Here is a 26,746-nt window from a genome sequence, read left to right as displayed (position 1 = left end):
TCTCACACAGACAGAAATAACTCAAATATGATATCTACTGCAATATATACACAGTCCTTTTTAAGGGGGAGGGGTGGAGTGAAAACAAAACCCCAACCTAGGCACATCTATGCAGATCTAATTGATTATATCTCATTATCAATATGATGTCTTTAATTGGGTGGCATGAAAACCTTCCTGGATCCGTGCACACCTTTGCAACAGTCAAAGATCTTGGATCCTGGCCAATGTTAATAACCATCTCATTATTTTAAAGGTTCTTCAGTTCCACAGTGCGGCACAGCAATTTGTAATCATTTTGTTATACAACAGTGAACCGTACATGAGAATATTCCTTACGAAGGCGCATGGAAACGGTCCCCCCTGCCAAAACTATAGGGAAAACTGCACTGAATAGTTGCCAAATGGGAGACCAACAGAGATCCACAATTGTGAAGGATAGTTCAGTTGGGTACAGCATAAGACTCTTAATCTCAGAGTCATGGGTTCGAATCCCTGTGTTGGGCAAAAAGATATTTGCATTGCAGGGGGTTAGACTTTATGACTCTTGTGGTCCCTTCCAGCTCTATGATTCTGAGATAGATAGATGATAGATAGATAGATAGATAGATAGATAGATAGATAGATAGATGATTGATAGATAGATAGATAAATAGATAGATAAATAGATAGATATCTCACAACTGTGAGATTCCTGGAAGAGCAGCAAGGTATATCATTAAAATAAATTATATGTGGAGCAATCAATTGGCCAATTCCTGATCAGTCATATGTCCAATCCAGGACAAAAATAAATCAATTAGGCTGTTAGAGCATTCTTTCCTTTTCAACTGTTAAAAGAAGACAAACTCCACAAAAATCATTTGGCTAATACTAATTTTAATAGGTACCTGAAAGACTGCAACAAACTACAATATTTGTTCAAGAGCAGAGGGGGAATGCAATCAGCATTTGGACAACCGATATATTATTATTTCCATTAACATATAAATCAGAAAAACTAATGGATCTTGGCAACTTACAAATACAGCAACATCAGCAAGTTAATGACAGAGGTCAGAGAGAATTGATCCTATTTGTGATGTAACAGCTAACTGGATTTTTTAAAAAAATACTGTAGCATGCTGTGCTAAAGTTATAAAAGAATATTGTTGTTTTTTTAAAAAATCATCCCTTCACTTCTGCTGCAACAAGAGGCAGGTATTTGTTAATTTTCTGACACACATTTCTTCCTCCATCACCAGCCCAACAAAGACTTGCATTGTTCTCCACACCTGAGCATTCTGGCCGGCTTGGATTTACCGGTAGTAAGGGAAGCTTTAGATTACAGCTTTAAACATCTGACACCGGAGTAGGGTCAGATGTTTAAAGATGAGTAAGTTTTTAAAGGAGTGGTGGGTAATTAAGGAAAATGCAAGATTTTAATAGCACATGTAGCAGGTACTAACTAACAGGACCTTGCAGATAAACAGTACAGGCGTTTGGCAGATAGCGAAAACCTAGCAGGAAACACAGGGTTATGTGCTGCTAAAGATAAGGGAAAGTAAGCCTTGTGCTTTAACAAAATCCCAACTGTAAATCCATGCAGAACACAACGCCACAAGTTTATACCAAGGGGAGCCTGGCAAAGCCACAAATGGATGTTGCGCAAATGCAAAGTGAAATTCGAACAGAATTTGTAAGCCGTGTTGCTCGCAAGAACTAAGCCTGCTCCCATAAATGTGTGCGCCCCAAACTGGATATACTGATTGACACCCATATATTTTTACAGAGTCTAGATGAAGTTTTGCAAGCACCCTTATTATCCATGCAAAAAGTATCTTATGTATCATTTTTATTTATTTATGTTGCAATGTTTATATATGCAGCGCTTGGTTGCAATAAAACCTCTAAGCGGTTTACATCCCATGTTTGTTTGACTATTGGGTGACCCTGGGCTATTCACCATCCCTTAGCCTAACCTACGTCACAGGGTTGTTGTGAAGATGAAATAGTCGAAGAACCATTTTCACCGCCTTGAGATCCTTGGAAGAGAAAAGGTGGGCTAAAAAAAAAAAATTAAAAAATGGGTCTACTCACTGTTAGAAACTCATATATAAGATAGGCACCAAATGTCTCCTTAAACCAAGGTTACAGTCACCAAAGTAGAAAGTCGAGTTGCTTTTTAGGGGCAAGATGGCTCTAAGGTCCTATTTTTCACATGATGGACCGACTGGGATTCTCCGTTAAACATCTGGCTAGTTCAGATCACAACCTTGAGCTAGGCTGAGAACTTTGAGAACGTAAAGAAGAAAAGTCCCTTGATCCAGGGACAATTCACATATATATTGGCTTATTCTGACCTCTCTTTCTTAATGGTGACTGCTTCTGCTCAGCTTGCACAGAAGAAGCATTTTGGTTCTGACTGTGAAGATAAAATATCGCTGATGGAATTCTACAGGATGTGGTATTTGCATGTGAGAAGATGTCAGACTCTATCCTGGCGCTCAGGCATCTTCACTTGGTTGCAAGTGGTTGATAGCCAGGTGCAAAATGCACCTGGCGCCTGGCTAATTTCAAACACTAGGCCTACTATAAGAATTAAATAGCTTTTTTTCAGTGTCAACTATTTAAATACCCAGCACGTATTTATTTTCTCTCTCACACACGCACACAGACACACAATCTTTTTTCAAAAAACTTTTTTTATTCAAAATTAAAATGAAACGTATTATTCAGAAACATATCATCCGTATTTCCCCATTTTTCCTCCCTCTTTGATTTCTCTAAAAAATGCTGTTTTCTGCATGTTACACAGTTGTATAGATCCTCAAACTATTTAGCTGATTATTATCAATAAAAAGTTTGTGAATGTTTATTCAAAGCCACACAATCAATCAATCAATATAATCAAAATATTGGCAAAACGCATCTTCTTTACTGATTTTCTAGGAAGGCATTTCTTAGAAGAAAATAGGGGGGGAAGCCTGAAGAGCTGGACCCTTTCATTGCATGGGAGGAATAAAAAACGCACACACCCCATAACAGAAAATTATGTTTTACCAATCTTCCTTTGACGAGGATTGTGTTAGCAGAAAACAAATGCCAGATGCCTGTTTGTTTTATTCACTGGAAGAGCGGAGGGGTGAAGTAAGAGAGAGAGAAAGAGAGAGAGAGAGAGAGAGAGAGAGAGAGAGAGAGAGAGAGAGAGAGAAATCTCTGGAAGCTCCCTGTTTCAAGCAGTACTGCTTTTAATTAAATGCTATACGTGACGAGTGCATAAAAATGAGCACTGTTTGAAAGCAGCAGGTAGGAAGTAAATTTATCCAACTGTAACTGCGGACTATTCCCTCTCCTCTAATGCTGTTCTGCAAGCCTATTACTGCTGTGCTCTTGGACGAGTTCGTTTACAGGGTTTATGTTTATTTGGGGGTCATTTCGCAGGGAAAACAAGAATTCTGCCAGTCTCTTCAGAAGTCAAGCTGGGGTTGGAAAGCCAAGACAGAAACAGTCTCATTGCAGCAGCAGCAGCAACAACAAAAGCAGCATCTCACTGATGCTCAGGTCAAAAGACAAGCCTGACCTGGAAGCTCTTATAAAAGGTCAATAAAGAGCACATGATCTGCTTCAGCCAAAGTTTGTCTGGCTGGTCTCTACAAATCCCAGGTCCAGAACCCACCAGGGTCTGAAGTTCTGTTATCTAGAACAGTAGTTCCCAATTGAGTAGGACCCTCAGAGGGTCCAAGTAACCCACCCAGGAGGTCCATAGCACATACTCATCAAATGTCCGGGACATCTCATTTTGGAGGGTGGTGCTCTCACAGTTAGGGAAGTGGGTGGCGCTGTGGGTTAAACCACAGAGCCTAGGACTTGCCAATCAGAAGGTCGGCGGTTCGAATCCCTACGACGGGGTGAGCTCCCGTTGCTCGGTCCCTGCTCCTGCCAACCTAGCAGTTCGAAAGCATGTCAAAGTGCAAGTAGATAAATAGGTACCGCTCCGGCGGGAAGGTAAACGGCGTTTCCGTGCGCTGCTCTGGCTCGCCAGAAGTGGCTTAGTCATGCTGGCCACATGACCTGGAAGCTGGACGCCGGCTCCCTCGGCCAATAAAGTGAGATGCACGCCGCAACCCCAGAGTCGGCCACGACTGGACCTAATGGTCAGGGGCCCCTTTACCTTTACCTTTACTGCTCTCACAGTGCCTCAAAACATGTGAGATTGCAGCCAGACACAAATCACGTACGAGATCACGACATCCAAAAGCACACATTTCTGGGTGCCGTGATTTCCCACGGGCCACATAACTCACACGGGAGTGCAGCCCGAAGACGCACATCCCAGTTTTTGTGCCAGGACACGTGGGAGGGTATAGTGGCACCATTCGCACAACAAAAATTGCATATTACTCCTATTCTCAGCAGCCAGAAGCATCATAGTCAAACCCTGGAGAGACCTGTCAGGAGTAAACATGGACCAATGGTACCAAATAGTATGGGAAATGGCCTTACAAGAAAAACTGACCTTGAAACTGACAGGGGGACAAACAGAAGAAGATGCCTTCACACCAGTATGGTTCCCCTTATCACATACACAGCCCAACAAGAATCCGCCGAGAGAATACGAATCAATATGGCTAACCTGACTCAAAAATCCGCTCCCTCACACACACAAACAAATCTCACTGCAGCCGACCCTAGGCCACCTCCAACGTCTCTCACCACCAAGGAAATGCAACAAGCGAATAGGAAGAGAAGCCACACAAGTGACGCCGACACAAAACCCCACACATACACTAAGTAGAAAAATAGAAGCATTGCCATCCAACCCCCTCCAACCTTCTTCCCAACCTAATTCTGCATGCAACACTAATGTCTCACAACAAATGAAACTGATCTGTAGAATACACAACTCGGAAAAAGAGACAATGCACGTATTATTGTAAACTAAGAAACGTTTAATAAAAAGTATTTTTTTTAAAAAAAAACACAACCCAGCATATTCCTGCATTGCATGGGGTTGGACCAGATGACCATTGGGATCCCTTCCAGCTCCCCAATTCTATGATTCTATGAACTGCCACAGAGATAGCAGCGTTTTCAAAAGTAGGGGGTCCATGGCTTGGCTTTAGAAAAAACGGGGTTTGCAGTGGTTGGCTAACTCTATAAGATCAGGTGGGGAAATGCTCACAGACAGGAAAGCAATGCGACCAGAATCAAAACTGCACACAATGATCAGTGCAGCACATTAAGCAAGCCGTGACTTTCCTTAGAGATCAAAGAAAAGAAACAACAGAGCCTGGTAATGTCACTACCTTAGAGGGAAAAATAACCAAGGCACATTTTGTTTTAAGAATTCCTTGGTCTGGAAGAGGATGCAGACCCAGTTTATTGGCCTGCCCATTGTCTGGCACATCTTATTCTTATGCAAGTAAAATCAACCTCATCTTCCGTCCGCCTTTTTTTTTTAATGGCCCAGGAAGAAAACAAAGACATGTGTAAGGACAATAAAAGACTGCCACAGTCCTCTTTCCTATATCCTCAGCTGGAGGGAGCAACATGCAATGCCCACAGCTCAGTTCCGTGGCCAGAAGTTCTCATTAGGACCGTCTCTCAGAATTCCCCCACTGACACTTAAAAAGAAAATGATGGTTGTGGACATGTGTCTGAAAATGCGACAGCCACAACTGCTAACTCTGCCATCCAGTTGTCATACTAACAAAGGCCATCCAGATTTTTGAGTGGTGAACCACCAGGAGGTGTGTGGGGGCCATCCCACATCGAGAAGGAAAAACTATTTGTTGTTTATGTTTTATAGCGGTGGATCCAAAGTGGCCCTTCCACAAACAGGAGACTAACATTATTACAGTGGTACCTCTGGTTGCGAACGGGATCCGTTCCGGAGGCCCGTTCGCAACCTAAAAAGCCCACAACCTGAAGCGGCACATCGGTGTAGGTGCGCGGTGTGATTTGGCGCTTGTGCGCATGTGCAAGCAGCGAAACCCGGAAGTAACCCTTTCTGGTACTTCCAGGTCGCCGCAGGACGCAACCTGAAAAAACGTAACATGAAGCAAACGTAACATGAGGTATGACTATAATAGTATGATTATTGAATTTATATACCGCCCTATACCCGGAGGTCTCAGGCCTCCATCAGACACTCAAGTTGGCAGAGGACGTGATGAGAGAGGCAATCTTCACCTTCTCCTTTCTCCCTGCCCCACCTCCCACATTTGTTCCAGAGGCTTGGCTTCCCCAAACACAGGGGTTCCAGGAGGAAAGAAGAATCAGTAAAAAAAACAAAAACCACCCCATTAAAAAAAAAATGCCTGTGCCCTTTCTCCAGTTCAAAGTTCCACTCCCAGGAACTCTACCCCAGTAAAACAGGCTTAGCTTATTTACAGCTGGGGGAGCACTGATGACATACAGACCAAGCAAATACGGTGCTTGCCATTGCTAAACAATGGGGAGGAAGAAACCCTTGCAGATCTACTACAAATTAGCCAGTGATAAGAATGTATGAGCAGCCCTCCTGGATCAGGGCCAACAGCCCATCTAGTCCAGCATGCTGTTCTCAGAGAAGACTGTAAGAAGGACCTGGGTGTAACAGCACTTGTGATCTCCGGCAGCTGGTACAGAATACTACCTCCTACAGCAGGTAGAAGATAGCCTCATCCTCCAAGTATTGGTCCAATTCCCCTTTAAAGTCATTTAACTTGGTCACCACTATGACCTTCTTCTGTCTCTCTTCCAGTATTCAGCTTTGTTAGACAGACCTGGGTTCTAGGTATTAAGAGGAGAAAAATTAGACTCTGCCCCACTTTCTCTACATTGCGCACGAGACCTTCCTGAAGCTAATAAAAGCTTTCCTCTCCAATGCGCCTTTTGTTTTGTAGATGTTTGCTCTATTGTATTGGTTTTAATTATCTCTGCTCTTTTTTTTAATAACTTTTATTGCTTCTGGTGGCGCGTTTTTGTTGAGTTTTGTTTTTTCTACTGCCATTCTAGCTCTTTTGTAATTGATACTTTTAAATTGTTCCTATATGGTTTGATTTGCCATTAGCTACCCTTGAGCTTTTTTTTTTTTAATGGAGGTAAGACTGGGCACAAACATTTTAAATAAATTAATTAAATAAGCCATCCCATGGTGCTTCTGTGATATTATTATTGTCATCGTCATCACCCATCAATTTATGTACCACTTACATTCCCAAATGACCTCTCAGTGATTTACATGAATGAAATCAGTTGCAACATATCGACACGTAATTAAAATGCGCAATAAAAGAACTCCATCAAAACATTAGAAACATCCGTGAATAAAATAATTAAACAAGCCCATTAAAAGGCATAACAGTGAAAACAATTAAAAAGATAAATTGAAAACAATAAGATCAGGAAATTCAAGTCGAGGGGAATGCTTGTCTAAGCCGGTGGAATTCCAATATTGATGAGGCCTCTCATATTTCCGCATAAAACAAAGCTATATTGCAGGGATGCTTCATGATTCCTGCCAGCTGGTCAGGCTAGCTGGGGCTAATGGGAGCTGGAGCCCATCAAGATATGGAGGGTTACAGGCTCCTCACCCTGATATATTTGAACCCACTTGGACCCTTAGACCAGTGTGGTGTAGTGGTTAAGAGCGGTGGACACGTAATCAGGTGAACCGGGTTCGCTTCCCCGCTCCTCCACATGCAGCTGCTGGGTGACCTTGGGCTAGTCACACTTCTCTGAAGTCCCTCAGCCTCACTCACCTCACAGAATCAACAGAGTGTTTGTTGTTGGGGAGGAAGGGAAAGGAGATTGTTAACCCGCTTTGAGACTCCTTAGGGTAGTGATAAAGCAGGATATCAAATCCAAACTCTTCTTCTTAGAGCAAGGCAGTAAAAGTAGTTTAAAGTGCAAACTGCTGTGCGCACACTCGACGCAGACGCCTTCTTTTCTCCCACCATCTCGGCACTGAGATGCTGGAACAGCAACGGAAGGGGGAAAAAGAAAGGAAGTGGAAAGAAAAATGACAAGCAACTGAAAGCTGTAAAATGTCAACCTGATGGAGAGATTTGGAGAGTGAAATTTGAAAAGGAAACAGATCAGAGTTACAAGGGAGAAGCAGCCCAAATGGAAGCAGCCCAAATGGTATCCTATTAAAAATTGGGGGGAAGGAGGGAATGCCTGGGAAGAAGGTACCCACTCGTGACAAAGCATCTCTAGAGTGGTCCTAAATGGTGTGCCCTTGGAAATCCAGGGCTACCCAGTTTAACCATGAATATATAGCACACCTTAAGAAAAGAAAGGGACGCGGGTAGCGCTATGGGTTAAACCACAGAGCCTAGGATTTGTTGATCAGAAGGTCAGTGGTTCGAATCCCCACGACGGGGTGAGCTCCTGTTGCTCGGTCCCTGCTCCTGCCAACCTAGCAGTTCAAAAGCATGTCAAAGTGCAAGTAGATAAATAGGTACCACTCCGGCGGGAAGGCAAACTGCGTTTCTGTGCGCTGCTCTGGTTCGCCAGAAGCGGCTTAGTCGTGCTGGCCACATAACCCAGAAGCTGTACGCCGGCTCCCTCGGCCAATAAAGCGAGATGAGCGCCGCAACCCCAGAGTCGTCCGTGACTGGACCTTATGGTCAGGGGTCCCTTTACCTTTACTAAGAAAAGAAAGGGCTGTAGGTACGCAGAGTTATTCTTTTTTAAAAGTTCTGCACACAGAAAAGCTGGATCCTGCCATTTTAGTAGGCTGTGAATATTAGTCAAAAGTGTGTACAATTCTTCTTTCTTTGCATGCATTTGCTCTGCATTTATTTTTTACTACTGCACAATGTATAATATACCCTGGTCCTGCAATCAGGAGTGGAAGGGGAACTGGACACTGCAGCCCTGTTCCCAACCAATTACTGGAAATCCCTACTTCTCTTTGACTTCTAAGAATTCAACCAGCACACTTTCAAGCGTAATCTTCACAGCCGTAAAAGACTGGAAACTCTGATAAAAAATTAAACCAGAGATTCTCAGGAAGCTGAATTCTCCAGTACTCTATTCCGCTTGCTCTCTCTACACTTATTTATATTCCAAGGTAGAGACCGATTTCCCTCTCTCCCTATAGTTCTTTCAAAGGGGTGAGGGAGGACTCCATCCATCCTCCCCCTTGGACACAGCTGTTGCGAGAAGACGACCTTGGTACCTTGGGTTAAGAACTTAATTCGTTCTGGAGGTCCGTTCTTAACCTGAAACTGTTCTTAACCTGAAGCACCACTTTAGCTAATGGCGCCTCCCGCTGCCACTGCGCCACTGGAGTACGATTTCTGTTATCATCCTAAAGCAAAGTTCTTAACCCAAGGTACTATTTCTGGGTTAGCGGAGTCTGTAACCTGAAGCGTCTGTAACCCGAGGTACCACTGTACAGTTGAGGGAAACACAACGCCACTTTGAGTGCAAAGCCAACGTTAGCTCCGAAACTGGAAATGGGGCAGGGGGGAGAGAAATGCCAGCCTGCCAAAGAAGAAGGGAAAACAGACCAGTCCTCGGAGGATTCCCAATCATGGTTAGGCGAATAGACAACATCACATCTGCACCGGCAATCTGTGACAATGGATCGCTGGCACCCAAACTGACTTGGCGTTCCTGCTTGGGTGCTTGAACAGGCATGAGTCCCATCTTCTCCACTAATCACAAGAGCAACTTGGTGCATAGAGTCAAGGCTCATGGTCCCTCCAGTAAAGGAATAAAAAGGAGAGGGAAAATCGTAAAGGCCTGCCCATAATTCTTTTTTTCCTTTCTCCTTCTGTGATGGAACTCCTATTTGGGGACTTCCCTGGCTTTTTTCTGGCCCACGTAGGACCAGTCTGGATAGTTAGCCTTGGTGAAGACTTGACATTTTCATTCCCCAAAAAGTTTTTGATTTGAGTTTCTACTGAAATGAGGCTGCATTTTAATGTTGTATTTTAATCTTGTTTTTTAAGCTGTATTTCAATCAGTTGTTTTTATACCTGGTGTTAGCGACCCTGAGCCCGGTCTTGGCTGGGGAGGGCGGGTTTTAATAAATAAAATTTATTATTATTATTAGGGAAGCTTTTAATGTTTAATAGGTTATTGTATTTTAGTGTTTTGTTGGAAGGCGCCCAGAGTGGCTGGGGAAACCCAGCCAGATGGGCAGGGTATTAATAATAATAATAATAATAATAATAATAATAATAATAATAATAATAATAATAATAATAATAATATACCCCACCCTCCCCGGCCAAGACCGTGCTCATCCTGCTCCAAAAGCAACCAAGAGAAAGAGGGCATCTCCACTCCTTTAGCACATGATTAGCAGCCCAATGGTATGTGAACTGGACACCATTATCCTCATGCGAGAACATTTGTCACAGGTCAAAATGCCACCATATATATTCTTTTTCTGATTGCTGTGTCTCCAACACAGAACACCATTTTTGAACGGAGGTTGTTTGCAGGCACATGGATGAGAGCCAAATTATTCTATCTCCATATATCTGCATAGAAAACAGCCCTTGATTCACTCCTAGGTAAGCAAGTGTAGCATCACAGCCTAAGAGACCTAAGGGGGTTTCAGTCCTCCCTCTCAAAAGCATGCCTGGACCATCTGATCCCCCTAATCGCTCTGCTAATCTTCCTCCATTCTCTTACAAGAATTGTTTTAGTATTCATACCGTGGGCACACCAAGAGTTTTACTTAATTTGCTACCACAAAGGCTAAGAGAATCTGACAATTAATAAGAGTTAGAAACAGGTTTTCTTACACTCATAATGAGTCTTGTGTCTTTCATTATGATCCACATGCTTATATTAATTTTCAGCGATTATTTGCCATATCAGATGCTATCAGGCTCCTTATTGTTCTTCTTCTGAATACAGGATTTTGATGGCCACCATCTCCCTGCCCCACTCAGGCCATTCCCAAAGTAGTAAACTGAAAATGAAAATGCATTATTCCCCTTTTAAGGGGAATCCAAATAAATGGCACCACCCAAAACAAATCCTATAATTATATTTCCCTACTTGGCTTAGGCAAATTGATATTTATTATTATTATTATTATTAAAGAAAATACCTCATCCACCAGCACCCCGTATAACACTGTATGGCAAATCAAAGACACAAAGAAAGAGCATCGCATATGGGCTGCCTCTGTGGAAAGAAAGCAAAGCATTTTTTGCCTTCTGAAGTGCAAAATCCCTGCTGCAAAACCCAGAACTGTTCTCCCCTTCATCTGCAAATAATGAGTTTGATTTGCAGAGACAGGCTCCGATTTGGCACCTGCAGAAGATATCGGGTGCAATTTCGGATGGCGCACTTTGCAACAGCTAAACATCAAATTCCTCGGCTGCACCTGTAAATCAGGTACTGTTATCAAATGTGGCTGCAATTTATCTGTGGGTGCAAAAAAAAAAATGTTTAAAAAAGCCAAAAGCCAAAGAGAAGCCGTTCTCTGGGTGGGGGGTGGGAGCTGAGGCTTCCAGGTGCACTTATTGCATCTTTCTGAATGCCTGATTGCCCAGGTAAGGTCATTTGTATTCCAAGTGAGAGGACATCATATGTTATTGAGTTTTGTCAGAATCATAGAATTGTAGAAGTAGAAGGGCCCATGGGGAATGTCTAGTCCAGGGGTCAGCAAACTTTTTCAGCAGGGGGCCGATCCACTGTCCCTCAAACCTTGCGGGGGGCCGGAATATATTTTGGAAAAAAATAATAATGAACGAATTCCTATGCCCCACAAATAACCCAGAGATGCATTTTAAATAAAAGGACACATTCTACTCATCTAAAAACACCAGGCAGGCCCCACAAATATCCCAGAGATGCATTTTAAATAAAAGGACACATTCTACTCATCTAAAAACACGCTGATTCCTGGACCGTCCGCGGGCCAGATTTAGAAGGAGATTGGGCCAGATCCGGCCCCCGGACCTTAGTTTTCCTACCCATGGTCCAGTCCAACCTCCTGCAATGCAGGAATCTTCTGCCCAACAAGGGGCTCGAACCCATGAACCTAAGATTAAGAGTCTCATGCTCTACCAACTGAGCCATCTCGGTCCGCTAAAGAGAGGCTGCAGTGACCTGCTTGGCCTCTTCTCCACGCTTAGCATCAGCACAATAGCATTCGCTGAGACTATGCATAGGCAAACTCGGCCCTCCAGATGTTTTGGGACTATAATTCCCATCATCCCTGACCAATGGTCCTGTTAGCTAGGGATGTCCCAAACACATCTGGAGGGCCACGTTTGCCTGTGCCTGGCTTAGACCTACATAGCTTCAACAAGGTTGGGGTATCATCTGTCTCCATCAAGCAAAAGCTTGTCTTGATTTATGTGCCCAATTCCACTTTACAGAAAGTACTGGAATTCAGGTTTCCTTGGCGCTGAATCTGGGATATTTGGTGCCCCACTTTTTTTTTAAAGAGGTGGCAGAGAATAATCGTAACACACCCCACATCGACATTCTTAGAAGTCACAAGCATGTTGCTTTAAATTACATGGAATGGACATAAGCAAATCTATACCCCCACATGGACAGAACACCTTCCAAGCTCCATTTCTGCAGCCGGAAAATATTTGTGTTTACTTTGAAGCCTCCCCTAATTTCCAGTAAGATTTACTGCTTAACAAGCATATTTACGCAGGAAGCAACAAATCCACTTATTAAGGGAGCGTTCCCCTGGTTTGGATAAGATTAGAAGAAATGCAAGATATCCCTGTAAGTTTCTTATCTCCCCAAGTTCTGCAGGACAGGCAAAGCCTTCTCTCACTCACACCAAAGTTTGGAGAAAGCAAATATCTCTCCCATTTGTAACCTTTTGCAGCACCCCAGCGCAAGTGAGATCAAATCCTTCGTCTCCCCTAAAGCTCAAAGACACAGGAACCGGTCGATGGGAAGAGCAAAACTACAGGCTGGTTTGTAAGCAGAGACAATATTTGGAGACCTCTGTTGTTTAGGACTGCAGCCCAAGAATGAGAGCCGCAATCTTATGCACGCTTACCTGTGTAAACCCACAGAACTCGATGTAACGTATTTACAGGTAAACATGAACAGGCTTGCACTGAACATCTGCATGCAACAGACCATCAGGCTCAGCCACCTACCAAAATAAAAAGTCTCCTGATCTAAAACGTGCGCAATATTTCTGAATGACTTTAGATTGTATCTCAAACAAAAGGAAACAAAAAAAGAACGTGGGCCATTGATTTGTGTCCACATTCCAATGACCAACTGCAATTTAATGGGAGGAGCTGGGAGAGGAAACTGAAGACTCATTCTAAGCAGAGCAAGTTATGCAGCCGGCAAGAGGGAAGGTTATCAGCGGCAGACATCAATGCTCAACACATACACATTCCAGGAACTCAAATGGGTTTTTAATTGGGTGCAAGCATACAATGGGAACCTGCATATGATCGCGGTTTATAGTGAACTCTGTGTCAAAAGGAACAAATCCAAGCATATAATTATAACCCGTTACAATTATGTAGGGGAAATAGAAAGAAAAAGATACAATCCAATCTGGAAGACTGCTCAATTGACATTCTTAACACACTCAATACTTTTGTTTCATAGCCAGCTAATCAACCAAATCAGGGCTAATTCTGTTCCATTCAATTGCACAGAAAGTATGAGACAAACAAGTAAACAAACAGGAAATTTGCTTACGGAAGAGTTTTTAAGCCGTTATGTGTTACCGATACTGTTCAAAAGGACAGAGGGGCGGGGTGAGGGGAAATAAGAGAGAAAAGGAAACTTGTTTGAACAAGCGAATTCAGCCTGCATAGATTATTATTAGCTGCCTTACAAGAATGATTTTATCAGTCGCGCACGGCAATTCCTCTTATCAGCTTAGAGGGGAAAAGTGGTCTTTGCAACAGACTTGGCCAGACCAACGGGGTTCAAAGAACAAGATACAAGATTTGGGATGGACTGCCGCAAAATCTCTTTTTTATAGAGATTTTGAGCAGAGGCTGGATGGCCCACTTACAGGGGATGCTGTCGGTAGTGGACTTCCTGCTATCAGAAGAGGACTCAACTAGATTGCCTGAGAGGTCCTTTCAAACTCTAATAATTTCAATGGCACCTGAGGTAGGACTTTTTTAAAAGGTGCATGCTGATATGTCACCTGAGGCTTTTACGGCACTGCAGAAGCTGACACGATCGATCTCATACACACACACACACACACACACACAGAGAGAGAGAGAGAGGTGTGGCAGGTGTGTGCAAAGTATCATCTTCCTATTAAGAAAGAACATTTATTTGCTTGTTTGTTTATTAGATTTATATACAGCCCTTTATCCAAAGATCCCAGGGCGGTGTACAACATTAAGAACGTATCTTTAAGGAATTTTTTTTTTTAAAGTTAACACAAAGCATAATAATGGACAGTTTAATGATGAAATAAGCATTTTGCAAAATAAGCATTTTGCACCTGGCTATTGGCCAAGTAAAGATGCCCAAACGCCAGGATGTCACCCAATGTCTCCACCATCTGGAGGTACATGCCTGGGGATCCTTGGATCTTGCCTGTTTTCATACACTAACACCCCATCTGACAGAATTCTATCCATGGCATTTTATCTGCACAATCAGAACGAATTTCAGGAGCCAAAAAGCCATGTTGAAAAATACCAGCTTTGAGCCTCCTGGCCCCCAAATGACAACTAGACATTCCTTTTTGGAAAATGTACACTGTGGGCGTGGACACACACATTTAACAGGCCATTGATTAATCATGGCCAAAGGCCTTGGTAAAGAGGATTTACCGTATTTTTCGCTCTATAAGACGCACTTTTCCCCCTCCAAAAATTAAGGGGGAAATGTGTGTGTGTCTTATGGAGCGAAATGCAGGCTCCATGGCTTCGCATTGCTTTCGCTGAAGCCTGGAGAGCGAGAGGGGTTGGTGCGCACCAATCCCTCTTGCTCTCCTGGCTTCGCTTCGCTGGAGAGGCGCTACGCAGAGAAGGAGAGGTATTTTTTTTTCTTGTTCTCCCCCCTCTAAAACTAGGTGCGTCTTATGGTCGGGTGCGTCCTATAGAGCAAAAAATACGGTATTTATTTTTGCCCAACACCTAAAGACATGCAATGATGGCGCAACCAAAGAAAATGCAACCATTTTTAAAAGTATTACACACTAGTCCCAGGTGAAAGGTGCTTCCAAGGATGAGCACCGTGAGTCAAGAGCCTAATCTCTAAAGTTCTTCCCAATTTCACAGCAAACTATAGAAGGTGTGGCATTTAGAAGAATTCTTGTGACACAGCAGGCCTTCTGCTGCTGCACTCCCATTACGACCTCCACAGCTTCAACAAGTAATAATAATAATAATAATAATAATAATAATAATAATAATAATTTATACCCCGCCCATCTGGCTGGGCTTCCTCGGCCACTCTGGACGGCTTCCAAGAAAATATTAAAATACCATAATACATCAATACAACAAGCAAAGAGGGATTGCTACAACAGAAAAATAAGAGCAACTTTGGTCTCTAAAAAGATTGCCTGAACATCAGAGTTATAAACCAAGCGAGATGAAATGAGGGGAGGTGAACAGGAGTTAAGACGTGATATAATTAAATATCCAAAATGCCTGCTCCGTATGTTATCCCTGGTTTGTTTTACAACCATTTTAAAATGCATTTTTGAAGGAGGAAGGAAAGAAAGGGGCATCTTCACCTGTTCAAAATAAATGCATATTTATGCTCAATGTGGGTTTTTTTCCCCTGAATCGTATTATCCACAGCCAGGTAGAGCCTTTTATTGGATCAAGGTCTCTTTGCAAAACAGGAATTTCTTCCCGTGTATTTCTCTGCCTCTCTCTCTCTCTGCGCACGAAACATGTCAAATCTTGCTCGGCCAGCCACGTCCTCTGCCTTGAATTCCTCCATCAAGAGAAGCCTGCTTTCATGACTCCACACTGGAATTCCTGCTCACTCTGCTTTGAACCGTAAGGTCTACTGGACGTTATGGGAAATGGCAAGGCTTAATAAAGAACAATTTGCTGGCGAACTGAGAAGAGAGAACGGCACCCAGGAATAGCAGCGACAAAGAGGCACATTGATATCAGGACCTTACAAAACTATGTTTTACATAGACACAGGCTCCTCCTATGTTCCTATGCAAATTTGCAAGAGGCAACCAAGTTCCTCATCAGATAAAGATCCATGAAACCCTATACCTAGCACACTCCTCAGTTGGTGCAAAGAAATATTTTATCTACAATTTTAGTAGAAATGTGCTCATAGCAGGTTAGGCGGTTTTCCCAGCTGTCACAATATTATTTGTTCCGACTGGGAGTAGGATCCCTCCAGTCTTTCCTGTCACCTGGACCTTTTGGCTGGAAGCCAAGGGACTGAACCCAAGACCCTCTCTGCACACAGAGACACACAATACTACAGAGCTGATGTGTTAAAGTCAACTAACATGGAAAGATGCAAATCTAGCAAAGATGCCCACTGTCAGAAGATGAGGGGGTGTGATTTCAATCAATTCCCCCTTTCCCCTGAAATCCACTCACCTCCTATACCTGCTAGGAATGCAGGTGGTGCTGTGGGTTAAACCACAGAGCCTAGGACTTGCCGATCAGAAGGTCGGCGGTTCGAATCCCCGTGACGGGGTGAGTTCCCGTTGCTCGGTCCCTGCTCCTGTCTACCTAGCAGTTCGAAAGCACGTCAGAATGCAAGTAGATAAATAGGTACCGCTCCAGTGGGAAGGTAAATGGCGTTTCCGTGTGCTGCTCTGGTTCGCTAGAAGCAGCTTAGTCATGCTGGCTACATGACCCGGAAGCTGTACACCGGCTCCCTCGGCCAATAAAGCGAGATGAGCGCCGCAATCCCAGAGTCGGTCACGACTGGACCTAATGGTCAGGGGTACCTTTACCTTTACCTATCCCTGCTATAGACCCTCAAGTCTCTGGAGCTTATTTGGCAGGGCATTAGGAACTGCAGGTGGCAAAAAAAGGGAATTGGAAGAATTGCTTCAACTCCGCTAAATCACAATGCCCTTCTATGATTGCAAAGTACCATCTGGTTCCCCCCTACCCCCAGTTAGCCTGGAAGGATAACTTTATTTTTTTTGGAGAGAGAGAATGTTTTTTTTTTCTTCTTTTCCCTAAGACATTATGCATTCATAGACAAGCAACACATAACTTAAGGTTATGCTCATTAATCCCTGTGATGTGAAGTAATCTACAGTTGATGCAACTGATAGCTCCTGCATTGCCACACATAGAAACAGTTACGGGCTATGGACAAAACATACATACACGCAGACAATAAATAGTCTGTTTAGCAATACAGAAAATGCTGCTTTAACTACATAGATAAACATGCAGCTATTAATCACTTATTATTACAGAGACGGCTGCCTGCCTACCTGCACTGACAACTCCTTGGGTATTCCTGGTAAAGCTGCTAAGCAGATAATGAACAGAGAAAACCCTCAGGAAGTCAGATTTCAGCTCGCCGTCAAACACCCATCCATTAAGTTAAGTAAATGCTTGATGCTATTTATCTTAAAACAGCGCATTGGCTCAAAATAGACTTGCCGGCCCAATTCATAAGTGGCAAGGAAGACGCCAGTTCTCTGCAGCTGAATCCCATGCAGTTGAAGGCAACATCTGAGTCAAAGGGTACCTGGTCGCAAGTGTTGCTCCACCTCAACGTGCAAGCGAATGACCCTGGTGCAAGGAATTCCCACGTGAAAACAATTCAGCCTAAACATTAGCAACACTCTTCCGCCATCAGTCTGGTCTCAGGAACACTGGGTCCTTTTTAACTTGCTCTGCCTCACCTGCAGAAAACTCCTGGGTCACTATTATAATCAGTAATTGCTCTAGGGATGCCAACAGAATGTTAGCAAAAAGAGGAAGATTTTTGCATTTACACATTAACACCGCATGGCCTCAACCTAAAGGACAGTACCAACATCACTTTCCTTCCACAATTAAAGACTTTTTGAGCTCTCCATCTGCAAGCTCTAAACCTGCCACCTTGGAAACAGCACAATTTTCTCCCGATGAAGGCAAAGCCAAAACCTTTTGCTATAAGAATTAAAGATTTCTGTTTTGCTACTCACTGTTATGAATATATGGTTTTAGTGATTAACCGCATCGAACTAGGATCCAGAACAAAGTGTTGTTTGATGCTTTCATTATTGCGTCTTATAACATAATATATCTAATAAACATTATATTATAATATTTAGTCGGCCAAAGCAGCTGCACCCATTGATTTCAGCTGCCATGCCGAAGAACTGACGACCCTTCACTGCTTTTTGATTTGCCGATTAAGAACCTGACCCCTCAATTACTCCTGTTTTCTGACATTATGCCATTCCAAACAGGATCCTCATCGCCAAACCATTTGCTCGCCAGCAATCACTTCCACTCAGTGGGGGCATCCAAGAATAAACAAGGCAACTATGGGGTGCAGCGCTCATTAGGCCAAGGGAGTCGGCGTTTGTCCACAGACAGCTTTCCGGGTCATGAGGCCAGCAGGACTAAACCGCATCTGCCGCAATGGGACACCATGACGGAAACCAAAGTGCACAGAAACGCCTTTTACCTTCCCGCCGCAGCAGGACCTATTTATCTCCTTACGCTGGTGTGCTTTCAAAATGCTAGGTTGGCGGAATCTGGGACAGAGCAACAGGAGCTCACCACCGTCGCGAGATGAGTGTCACACCCCATAGTCGCCTTTGGCTGGACTTAACCGTCCAGGGGTGCTTTATCTTTTTTTATATTATCAAGAATAAGCATTTTTGAGTTTGGCAGAATCAGTTCCACAGGTGCCATGAGAAGTTGCATGTTCACACAATCGTGAAATACCTAGTGTACAGGAGAAACAAGACATGCACCACTAATATGCACACATACAGAGTAATACACACTCTTTCTCTTTTAAACAGAGTGGACAGTCCACCTTGCAGCTTCATGGACCATTGGCATAGGAAACTGGGCTCAGTGGACATGTGCAAAGGACTCTGCATCTTCCAGACCCAATTCCTTCCCCTCCCAGTTCAAAAAGCAGCAGACCATTTGCTTCTCTTCAGCCTAAAAAAAAATAAAAAAGCAAGACGCAACACCTAGGCCCATATTACAAAGCACACTACCCAAGCATTTATATCATTCAGAATTAATGGCACTAAAAACAAACCTAAAGAAGCGATACAGAGGCATATGTATTAACATAATGTATATTAGATACATACACACAGAGAGTGCAAGTCGCTCCTTAAATCCCGTTTGCGAGTATTCTAATCAAGATAATGCAATTCATTTTAGTCGGCATCAGCTTTATCTGCTGAGATGCATAACTTTGATGAAAATTAATTAGTTCAGTGCTGCAGATGGATTTCTTAATAGAACTTGGGAAGACTGAGCCAAAACATGTCAAACACTCACTAAGCATATTGCAAAAATGTTGGGGACTTATTAGGACAGATTTGGGGGTGGCGGAAGAGACGGGGGGAAGAAAGTGGGGTGCTGGACAGTTCTCTGGGCAGAATTTAACGGCCATCAACCTTTACACTTAGGTTTTTCCTCCAATTTGCTAGTTAAACAGATTTGCAAAAGATTATGATTTATAGCCTGATCCTTTCCAGGTTTATTAAAAACAAACAAAAAACAATTACCTGCACAGAGTCCAATTTCAGTGGGGTTTAACCCCAAGGAGACACAATCAAGATTGCAGACTTAGGGTACAAGTCTACTCCCATTTAGCTGGGAAGAAGGCCTATGGAACGTAATGGGGATTTCCTTCTGAGTAAACCAGGTGCAGAGGATTGTGCATTGAAGTCACAATCCTGCGCGCACTTACCTGAGAGTTAAGAAACATTTAATCCCAGGGGGCTTGCGTCAGAGTAGACATGCCCAGGATTGCAATCTCACTCTGCTAACACAACACAATAGCCCTTTTTTAAGAAGGGAAAAGGAGAAGTGAATCTAATTGTGAAGTTTACACTTGCTTTCCCTTGTTCAGCCACTCAGTGTCTGCCTTGCCAGGATCAATATTGCCAGGCCAACAGGTCACCTGCAGAGTACCTGCAGTCCTGTCCATCACGGAAAACGAGGATAGATAAATTCCTCTGCAAATTCAATATCAAACACGAGGTGAAACTAGGAGGCACAGGAACAGTGGCCTCACCCAACCGCGTTGAGGCAAGGTAGCCCATTCCTCAGTTGGAGAATGGTGCATCTTCAACTTATAAAGCACCAGCCCAAAGGAACTAAGAATTACTGTATTGGATGCCCAAATCATTTAGCACTCCACTCACAACAGCAAGATTTGGGTGGAATCTTAGGGCAGATGTAATGGCTCTGAATAGCTCAGTTGGTAGAGTAAGGTAAAGGTAAAGGGACCCCTGACCATTAGGTCCAGTCGTGACCGACTCTGGGGTTGCGGTGCTCATCTCGCTTTATTGGCCGAGGGAGCCAGCATACAGCTTCCGGGTCATGTGGCCAGCATGTCTCAGCCACTTCTAGCGAACCAGAGCAGCGCATGAAAACGCCGTTTACCTTCCCGCTGGAGAGGTACCTATTTATCTACTTGCACTTTGATGTGCTTTCGAACTGCTAGGTTGGCAGGAGCAGGGACTGAGCAACGGGAGCTCACCCAGTTGCAGGGATTCGAACCGCCGACCTTCTGATTGGCAAGTCCTAGGCTCTGTGGTTTAACTCACAGTGCCACCCGCATCCCAGTTGGTAGAGTAGGAGACTCTTAATCTCAGGGCTCTGGGTCCGAGCCCCACATTGGGCAATATATTCCCGCATAGCAGTGATGACCCTCAAAAATCCCAGCTCCGCAATTCTACGATCTCTGGCCCCTGGTATACATTGCCTCTGCCCACAGAGGTTCCATGCAGCTGTTTGCAAGCCCTAAGAAACCAGCCATGAAGAGGCTAATGCACCAAGAATTTATGTGTTCTTTCCAAAAAGCTCTCAACATTTAGATCAAGGGGTAGGAGGACAGATGTTTCTGGACTCCGAATCCTAACACCCCCAGGCAACATGGCCAATGGCCTTGGGAGTTGTGGCCCAAGAACATCTGTAGGGTCAGAGGCTCCTATTCTCCAGTCGAAATCGAAGGCAAGGCTAGGATTTTTTGAGGCAGTTTCGGGAAACTCTTTGGAACTGTCACATTCTCTCTCGGATGCAAGCCGCCTCTTTCTCCCCCTCAAGGTAAAGAGAGTTAACAGAGAACAACCTCCTACAACTATCACATGTATGAGAATAGATATAATGTGCTTATAAAGAGATACCGCCAGGATTCTGAAAGTCATGCTTCCCCCAGGATGTGGCCTTGTCAGATTTCATAAACTATATGTGCAGAGCCAAGCATGGATGGGACTTGAATAGTGGGGGGAGCGAGGGACAGGGAAGAGACAGGGTTCTGCACAGTAATGGCAAAATTCTATAAATCCACACTGAATCTGTGCCTTGGAGTGATTTCTTGGGGTGCCAACAGATGCTCACACAGGTGCCGCCTTTCCAAAGTAAACGTTATTTATGGCATTTTGCAAAAGTAATCACAGCCACCTTTTCTAAAAGACCGTGAGTCAACGTCCCTAGGCTGCCTTTTAAAAAAGCCACAGAGGACCCTGCTCTACCTCAGACAAAGCTGGGCATTTTTGGTGCCTAAAATGAGGAAATGGAACCCTTGCATCTTCTCCCAGGGGGAAATGACAGCACAAAGTCCTGCGCTGACCTTCCCGGTTGCTGGGACTTGTGGCATCCCTTAGTCAAGGGACCGAGACCTCCAAGACCCAACCCTTTTAAGCAGAGTGTGCTTTTAAACATAAATGAACCAAGGGGAGCTTAACACCATACCCAAACAGGTAGACTTAAAGGAATGGAAGTGTTAGACTAAGCTCAGCTGGCAACATCAGAGTGATAGATCATATTCCAAACAAAGAAATTCCTGAAAGCCTACAGGCATTTTAACCTCATTCTCTCCATCGCTCACCTCCTTCAAGAGACCCATTTACTCCTGCCTGCACACTCACCCAAATATGTGGGCATCACCAGGATGATATTCCCATGACCTCTAAATGCACATTATGCACACAGCCAACAGAATTGGCCCTCGTGGAGGAATCAGGTGCACTGCCAGTACAGATGTTCCTTATTTGGCTGCTCTTGCAGGAGCCAGTAATGTTCATTCTTCTAGTCCTAATCAAGCTTTCAAACTTTTCCATTTATGACTTACAAATTGACAATGGCTGCAGTCTTCCAACTTGTATTGCTGATTTTACGAGTCTCCCTAACCATCCCTGACACAACCCGATTTTGGACCAACATCTACATAAAAGGAGTAAGCCTCCACATTTGTTTCTCACATGGAAATCAAGCTGCTTTTACTTAGGGATCTCAGCTCTGCAAGCACAAACGTGGTCAGCATTTAAAGTTAACTAATGAGTTTCGAACAGGCTCATTATCACTACAACCCTACAGTGGCCATTTCTGCAAAGCTGTTGTCTCAACAGCATCTACATGCAAAAAGTTACATTCACAACTTGCAAGTTATACTGGAGAAGAGAGACATTAGGAATTGGCGCTTGGATGCAGAAGTAGCTCAGTTTACACCTGCTATTATTGACGCACCTGGGTAAGTATGAACTGCAAGGAGCCTCTCTTTAGGTCTGGAGAAAGGGTTCTGTACAACTCAAAAGCTTGTAAATCTACTCTACTATTTAAGGAACCAACAGAAGGTACCACCCATATTACTCTGCAATTTATATTTTTTTCTCTAGATTGGTATTCATCCCATGGAGTTAAACGTATCAAAAGTAGGAGGGGGAAAATACATGAAACAGAAAAACCACAGGAAACAAACCACAGGAAACATTTACACCGCTGGAAACAGCTGTCAACATGGAAATATGCAAAAGGTTTTGGAGTTGGACACACCTCAACGTTCCCTGGTTTCACAACTGTTTTGTGCAAGAAAAATAAAGGTGACAGCCGAGCACCTTTATCCAGCACATAAATTAACCGAATCAGTTCTGCAGCTGCATAACAAACTCATAGCCATCTAAATAAATGTTCACACCCACGCGTTTTAGCAAGTCATCAGATTTCTCTGAACTTTGTTCTAGGCATTATCCATCAAGGTTAAAAAGAAAATCGACACCACGCAGAAAGAAGCCTTTTGTGCGAGCAGAACTATAAGGGAGCTAAGCTACAATGAACTTTGCTCAATTTCTACCCAGGATGGGTCACAGCTGACTAGGACACCAGAGGTCACTCCACCTTCAGCTGCAGCTGAGCCAAGCAAGCTTACAAGACGAAGCTGTGACCTGGCGCACTTTTACCTCAGGAGGAAGCCCCAAAGAAACCAGGAAGATGCCCCTTGAACACTTCTTGTACATTCAGAAGCGAACCCCGGAGAATTCAGCAATATGTACGATGATGCAATCTTATGCATGCTTACTCTGCAATAAAACCAACGTTTTTTAGCGGGGCTAAAAGCGCACACAGGATCGCAATCTCCCAAGTGTGCATAGGCTTTCATCCTGATTTCCAATGGGGGTGCAATTCTCAAGTCATTTAAATGCCTTCACCCAACTCAAGGGGGGCAAATAAACCTGGTAGGCCCACACCTCCTATTTCACACTTTAAAAGACTTCCATTTATCCTGCTTGTAGTTTTTAACTTGTTTCCAATCGGGAGAATTCTGTAGAAGAAGCAGGCCCGAACAGTGGCACTTGAAAGGGGTTTGCAGAGAGCCATTAAGCTGCCACCTTTTAACACACAGAGAAGAAGAGAGACAGCAAGAGCGGCCACTTACTTTTCATATTCCGCGTTGTCCCTATCGCACCGTGAGTCCTTGTGCTTCTGCCAGTCTTTGCCGTGCTTGCAGGTGGTCAAGAGGACAACTTCCTCCCCATTGTGGACATGATATAAGGCATTCCTGGTGTCGGACCCTATCCCAGTCAGGTACCTTTTCCCCTTGAACACCAACATGTACTTCCTGAGAGGAGGGATGGTGTTAAACCTCAGGAAGCCCTTCTCCCCTCCTGTCCTCGGGTGATCCTTAGAAAAGAGCGGGATAGAGACGTCAAACTTCGGGCGGAAGTTTTCCGTGCTGATGCTGGCTTTGGCTAGCATGGCCTGGCCAATGTCGAAGCCCACGTCCTCGGTGTAGTCGGGCCACGTGCCGGAATATAAATTAAAAACTAAGTGGTTCCTACCATTGTTCCACAAGTGGAGGTTCTGGACCTTGGACCGCAGGTTGTGCACGTACTGGGGGGACAGCTGGTCCCTGTCTAAGGTATCCAGGCTGAGGACGAACAGGCAAGCTTGGCTGGGGTCGGAAGTATAAAACCGGGAGCCTTCGATGGCGGTGAGGATGTTTTGGTAACTCTCGGCGATCTTCTCCCCTTTCTGCTGAGGGTAGACGTACACCTTGAAGCCGTTCTTTTTGCAGAGGGCGAAGTCGAAGCAGGACTCCATGCGGCACTTCTTGCCCTTGTAGACGCTGGCGTTGGCATCGCGCTTCTGCCGCGGGGAAGTGTGCATGTTGTACTCCTCGTTCTCCAGCTGCTCCCAAGGGACGAAGGGGCGCAGGGCGTCCGGGAATCGGGGCCAGTAGTGCTCGGGGCCGCCGCTGTGCTGCAAGCCATTCCTGCTACTGTGAGCCTCCCGTCTGCTTTGGCTCCTGGATGCTCTGAACTGCAAGCCTCCCAAGTAGAACAGCAGGACGACGAAAGTGCCAGCGGAGAGCAGGATGAAGTAGCGTTTTTTGGCCTGCATGTGTCCTATCTGGGTCGAGAGGATTGTAAATAAACACAAAGATCGCCCAAGTTTGCCAGTCGACACTTTCAGCTTGAGTCCGCCATCTTCCCGCCTGCAAAGACTTTAAACTCTCTTCTCCCACCTCCTCTTTATTCCTTTCCCAAAGCCTCGGACTGATGCAGCGCATGTGGGCGATTTCTTTAACTTTCTCCCCTCCGGTCTTTCATCTTTGGCTCGCACAATAGAGATTGGGGAGGGAGGGGGGAAGGGAGAGAGAGAGAGAGAGAAGGGAAAGGGAGAGAGAAGGGGGAAGACAGAGAGAAGGAGAAGGAGAGAGGGAATGAGAGAAGCAGGGGCAGGCAGAGAATAATCACGCCCAGCCCGGCTTTGGAGGGGAGGAAAGGAGGGAGCGTGGGGCTAGGAATTCTCTTGCAAGGAGGAGAGAGGGAGAAGGCACCCGCTCCGGGAAAATGAAACCACACAGCCCAGGTCCCCCTTTTCGCCCTCAAATCGGCTGTTACCAGATTGAGAAATTTGTCCCGCCCTCTCGCTCTCTCTTCCTCTCTCTCTCACACATAGGGAGCCGGTGCTTGCGGATGATCAAGGTGCACGAGCCGCAGCAGCAACTTCAACTCACACACACAACATTCCTCGGATGTCTTTTCCTAACACACAAAATAGGAAGGGGAGCGCTGGGGGAGGGGGGTGGAGGAGAGAGAGAGAGAGAGGTGAGAGACAGACGGACGGACACACACACACACACACAAACACACCCCGAGCCGCTCGGCTTTCTCCGAGCAAGTCGGTATATCACCAGCAGCCTATGCAAGCAGCCGGCTCCGGTTCGCGGCGTAGCACCATCCGAGGCTCACATCTTCCAGCCCGAGCACCGTAACCTGACGAATCCCTGCATTTCTCTCGCCTTCTTTCCTTGCAGCGGCTCCGCGGGGAGGAGGAGAAGGGAGGAGAGGGAAGTCTCTCTTCCAGGCTGCTCTGCGATCTCCCCCAACCAGAGAAAAGACCCGCCGCCGCCGCCTCTTCTGCTGCCGCTGCTGCTGCTGATGTTTCTTCTTCTCCTTCTTCTCCTCCTCCTTCCTTTGCCTTCGCGGCCGCCTCCTCCTCCTCCTCCTCCTCCTAGCCCCCGCCCCTCTCAACCATTCATTTCAGCGAGCGGCGATGGCACAGGAGCGCGCGCCCCCCCTCCAGGAGGGAAAGGGGTGGGCTGGCTGGGAGGGCTGACCGCCGCCTCCCCCGCCTCTCCGAACGTTGCCGACCGCGGAGTTCCGACCGTCGAACGTTACCCGGTTCTGAATGTTACACTTGCAACATTCCATACCCCGACACCACGGCGCTGACCTCATCCATCCACGCAGCCCGCTCGCCGATTGGCTGGGCGTCACGTCCGGAGGGGGAGGTGCTTCCGCTGCACCCATTCATAACCCCCCTCGAGCCGGAGGATACAGCTTTGCGGTAGATCCAATGGCCGTGGAAGCTTCTCTTCCTCCTTCCCACCCCCACCCCCATCCCCCCTTCTAAACCCACCCCTCTTGGAAGGTGCGTGCCCGGCGGCTTCCTTGCTTGGTGGGTGCGTGGGGTGATTTGCTCGAGGGGTGCATACCGGCTGCAAGAGGAAACGGCCTGCCCTTCTGCCCCCCCTCCTCCAATCCTGCAATCAGAAAGAGACACTGATTTAAAGGGAGGACCCTAAGCGTGGATGGAGGGGGGACACGCATGCACGCACACCCACCCAAGTCTGTGGGAATTCGGCACCCACAACCCCCCCCCCCAAACTCCACCCCGGCCCCAGTGCAGGCAGCAACAAGAACCGGTTGCCTAGGGCACCGCCAACGTGTTTAGCGATTGTTGAGGGTGGGAGTGCCCGGGAAGAGGGAAAGACGCGCTCCGGTTCGCCTTCGGGGCAGCGGAGATCCCAGCAGAGTCAGCAAGATGAGGGGGGGGGGAGGGGAGGAAAAAGGGCGTAGCAGCTGGAAACAATTGCTGCGAGACGGCGGCGCTCCGGGGATGAGTTGCTGGCCCGC

General features: G+C 45.4%; 1 protein-coding gene across 1 annotated transcript in view; it reads right to left on the bottom strand.

The window, feature by feature from the left end:
- EXT1 (exostosin glycosyltransferase 1) overlaps window positions 1-26,080 on the bottom strand; it is a 256,049-nt gene extending 229,969 nt beyond the window's left edge. The window contains exon 1 of the mRNA XM_053395390.1: window positions 23,761-26,080. Coding sequence (XP_053251365.1) covers window positions 23,761-24,725 — 965 coding nt within the window. The 5' untranslated portion in view covers window positions 24,726-26,080. The remainder of the gene's footprint in view (window positions 1-23,760) is intronic.
- Between the last annotated feature and the right edge of the window lie 666 nt (window positions 26,081-26,746).

This window comes from Podarcis raffonei, chromosome 7 (assembly GCF_027172205.1).
Source record: "Podarcis raffonei isolate rPodRaf1 chromosome 7, rPodRaf1.pri, whole genome shotgun sequence".
In the NCBI taxonomy this organism is placed as follows: domain Eukaryota; kingdom Metazoa; phylum Chordata; class Lepidosauria; order Squamata; family Lacertidae; genus Podarcis; species Podarcis raffonei.
Note: the sequence above shows the minus strand (reverse complement) of the source record. Positions and strands in the feature narration are given on the sequence as shown.